This window comes from Monoraphidium neglectum (assembly GCF_000611645.1).
Source record: "Monoraphidium neglectum strain SAG 48.87 unplaced genomic scaffold scaffold05410, whole genome shotgun sequence".
Taxonomy (NCBI): Eukaryota; Viridiplantae; Chlorophyta; class Chlorophyceae; order Sphaeropleales; family Selenastraceae; genus Monoraphidium; species Monoraphidium neglectum.
Window position 1 is genome coordinate 1 of NW_014008220.1, and position 3,220 is coordinate 3,220.

General features: G+C 68.2%; 1 protein-coding gene across 1 annotated transcript; it reads left to right on the plus strand.

The window, feature by feature from the left end:
- Positions 1–78: 78 nt before the first annotated feature.
- Positions 79–3,118, plus strand: MNEG_15531 (hypothetical protein; the record flags this gene model as incomplete). Its single annotated transcript, XM_014035998.1, has 8 exons — positions 79–82; positions 305–384; positions 789–878; positions 1,277–1,399; positions 1,930–2,029; positions 2,314–2,393; positions 2,652–2,715; positions 3,003–3,118. The coding sequence occupies 8 exons, from the start codon at positions 79–81 to the stop codon at positions 3,116–3,118; spliced, it is 657 nt and encodes a 218-aa protein (XP_013891452.1).
- Positions 3,119–3,220: the final 102 nt, after the last annotated feature.

A 3,220-nucleotide genomic window follows, 5' to 3' on the forward strand; every position in this document is an offset into this window, starting at 1 on the left:
TTGGTTGGAAGTGGTGGTGGTGGACGTGGACGTGCAAAACCTGACAGGTGGTCAGGCAGACACCGCCAGAGCGATTGGATGGGTGCGCGGCGAGGGGCCGGCCGGGGCCGACGCTGGCGTCCGCGCGGTGTCGTGCGTTTGTGTGGCTCCTCGCTGCGTGGCTGCCAGCTGTGTGCAGAGACGACGGCACTGCGCATGGCTGCCGCCAGCCCAGATCGGGTCGCGCCGATGTTCGCCGCGCCTGACAACCCTCCCCATGCCCCCACTCACCACGCGCGCGCGCATGCTTTGCAAATAACGCCAGGCGACCACTCCCTGACGGCCCTGGCCATCGGCCGCATGCTCAACATCGCCGGCAGCGGCCTGGTGCTCACGGGGCCAGAGGTGGGCGCCTCCGGCCGCGCGCGCGCTTACGCCTGCACAAACGGCCGCGCACACGGATATGCGCCCGCACGCCCTCGCGCACGAGACGGGCGTGGGCGTGCAGCATCCACAGGCCAAGGGCAGCCAGGGGGTCGTGGCATCTCGGGGAACGCAGCTCGCGCCCCCCGGCCCCTGCCAAGCCCATTGCTGCATCCCACCGCCGCCAGCCGCCCACGCCGGCTGCGGCCCGGCGCAACTTCCCCTGACAACTCCACCCAGCCTCGACACAACGCCCGACGGCTGACGCTTCAGGCTTATTCCGAGCCCGTTCCCTCTGACACGCAGCCGTACATGAGTAACTCAACCGGCCCCAGCCAGCAAAGCTGACTGCCCCCCCCCCCTTGCTTGACCGCCCCCACCCGCAGGTGGACCGCATCGATGACGAGGGCCTGAAGCTGGTGGCCAAGGAGTGCAACGTCTTCGCGCGCGCATCACCAGAGAACAAGCTGCGCATCGTCCGCGCGCTCCAGGCGAGTTTGTTGCCGGCGGGACCCCGGCGGCGGCGCCCTGCTGCCCGCCGCCCGGCGGCCCCCGGCGGCGGCGCAGCCTGCCGGCGGCCCCGGGCGTTGGGGTCGCAGACATGGGGGCCGCCCCTCGAACATTCCCCGCCGTCCGGCACACCTGCGCAAGCCGCACTCCCGCGGCGTGGCTGCCCGGCCTCTAGCCGGCCGGCCTGCTGCGTCGCCGAGCTGTCAGTTTGGCGCATGCCCCGTAATCTACTCGCGCCCCACTTCGGCCGGCCCCTCTCCCATCTTGGGCTCCAATGAGGCGCTGACGCGCTGACGTCACGTGGTGTCACTTCCCCAACCCTGACGGTCTCCTGACCTCCGCGCCGCCTTGTTGGGCTTCGCAGGCGTCAGACCTGGTGGTCGCGATGACGGGTGACGGCGTCAATGACGCGCCCGCGCTCAAGGCAGCTGACGTGGGGGTGGCCATGGGCATCACCGGCACCGACGTTTCGAAGGAGGCCGCAAAGGTGATTATCGTGTATCCGCATGCGCATGAGCGCGCACATGCCCCTGTGTGTCTGGCGGCATTTTTTGTGTGGTGTGTTGGGGGTATTGCATAGAGTGCAGCATGTGTGTGTTGGGGTCGGAGGCTTCGGCTTGGGCTGGGAGTGGTGGAGCGTGTGCACAAGAATGCCAGAGGTTATGTGGGCGTGGGCGGGGAGCTTGCATGCTTGGGGGCGTTCTTCTGCTCCCGCATTGGGAGCGAGGGCTGACCCGCCTGCGACTGAAGCTGGCCTCTGAGTGCGCACGCCCAGCAAGACAACCCGAGAACTGCCCACAGCCCGCGGCGACGTATTGCCGGGCAGCACTCCATCGCCGCCGCCCCTCCTGCGCGCGCGAGATGCCGGCGTGCGCGCCCTTCCCAGACGCACCCGCGCCTGCAAACACCACCAGACCGTCTGGCGCGCCACCCTCCTTTCTTTGTCCGGCCGCGGGATGCTGCAGCAACTCGAATCCTGATCCTGTCTGCCGCATCCACGCCCCCCCCCCCTGCTAGATGGTGCTGGCCGACGACAACTTTGCATCGATCGTGGCGGCAGTCCGCGAGGGGCGCCGCGTGTGGGACAACATCCGGAAGATCCTCGTATTCAACCTGCGTGAGTCAGGGGGGGGGGCCAAGCAGTGGCGGGGGCCTTTTGGTCAAACATGACGCGCCTGTCTCACGAGCCCCTGTCCTTCGCTTCCTGCCCCACTTGCCCCTGGAAGCAGCGGGCTTGAGGCACTGCAAGTACCCCACCCCCCAAATTGGCGCCCCGCGTCGTGCGGTGATGCTCCCTCCTGCCGCACTCGCGTTGTCCCGCGGGCCCCACCTCCTCGTGTCTGCGCCTCCCCCCCACCCCCACCATCGTGCCTCCTCGTCTTCTCGTCCCCCCCACCCCAGCCGTCAACCTGGCCCAGGGCTTCTCCATCATGTACTCATACGTGGTGGGGCTGCCTGATGCCCCCCTCACGGCCCTGCAGGTGGGCGGCCGCGGGCCGCAGGGCTCGACCACTGTCTTGTCGCGCTTTTGGGACCACTTGAAGCGGCTGCCGGCGCCTGGCTCTGGCGGGTTTGCCGCGCCCCCCGCCCCCAGCCGGTTGTTCCCTGCCACCTGCTGCCACCCTTCCAAGCCCCCGCCTCGCTTGCGCCCCAAGGCCTCCCCTTGTCCCAGACACGACGCGCCGCACTCTCACACACACACACACACACCCGCTCGTCACCCCTTGCGTCACCCCAAGGTGCTGCTGGTCAACCTGGTGACGTCGGTGACACTGGGCCTGGCCCTCGCGGCGGAGCCCCCAGGTGTGCTTTTGACGCGGGTGCAGCACGGGGCAGGGGCGAGGGTTATCAGGTGTCACGCAGCCAAAGAGAGTCCGCGGCTTGTTTTGCGTTCGCAGCAGGCTGTTGCAAGGCCGTCCTTGCTTGCGTATGCTGCAGCAAGCAGCAGTGCCTGGGCCCTTTGGACCAGTATATGCATGCCCAGTTACATGCATGCCCACAGGCAGAACCGCGCAGGCACATGCAATAAAATCCCTGTCAACACGCGCTCCATTCCCCCCTCCCCCCCCCCCCCCCCCCGCACCCCTCAGAGCCGACCACCATGGAACGTCCTCCCCGCCGCGCCGGCAAGCGCCTGATCGGGAAGCTGCTGCTGTGGCGCATGTTCTTCGTGTGCCACGTGGTGGTCGTCCTCGTCATAGGTTAGTCATGGTGACGGACGCCAGGGGTGGTTGCAGGAGGGGTGGGACCGCGCCCCACAAGGGGCCATGTATTTTGGGGGGGGCGCCCCACAAGGGGCCATGTATTT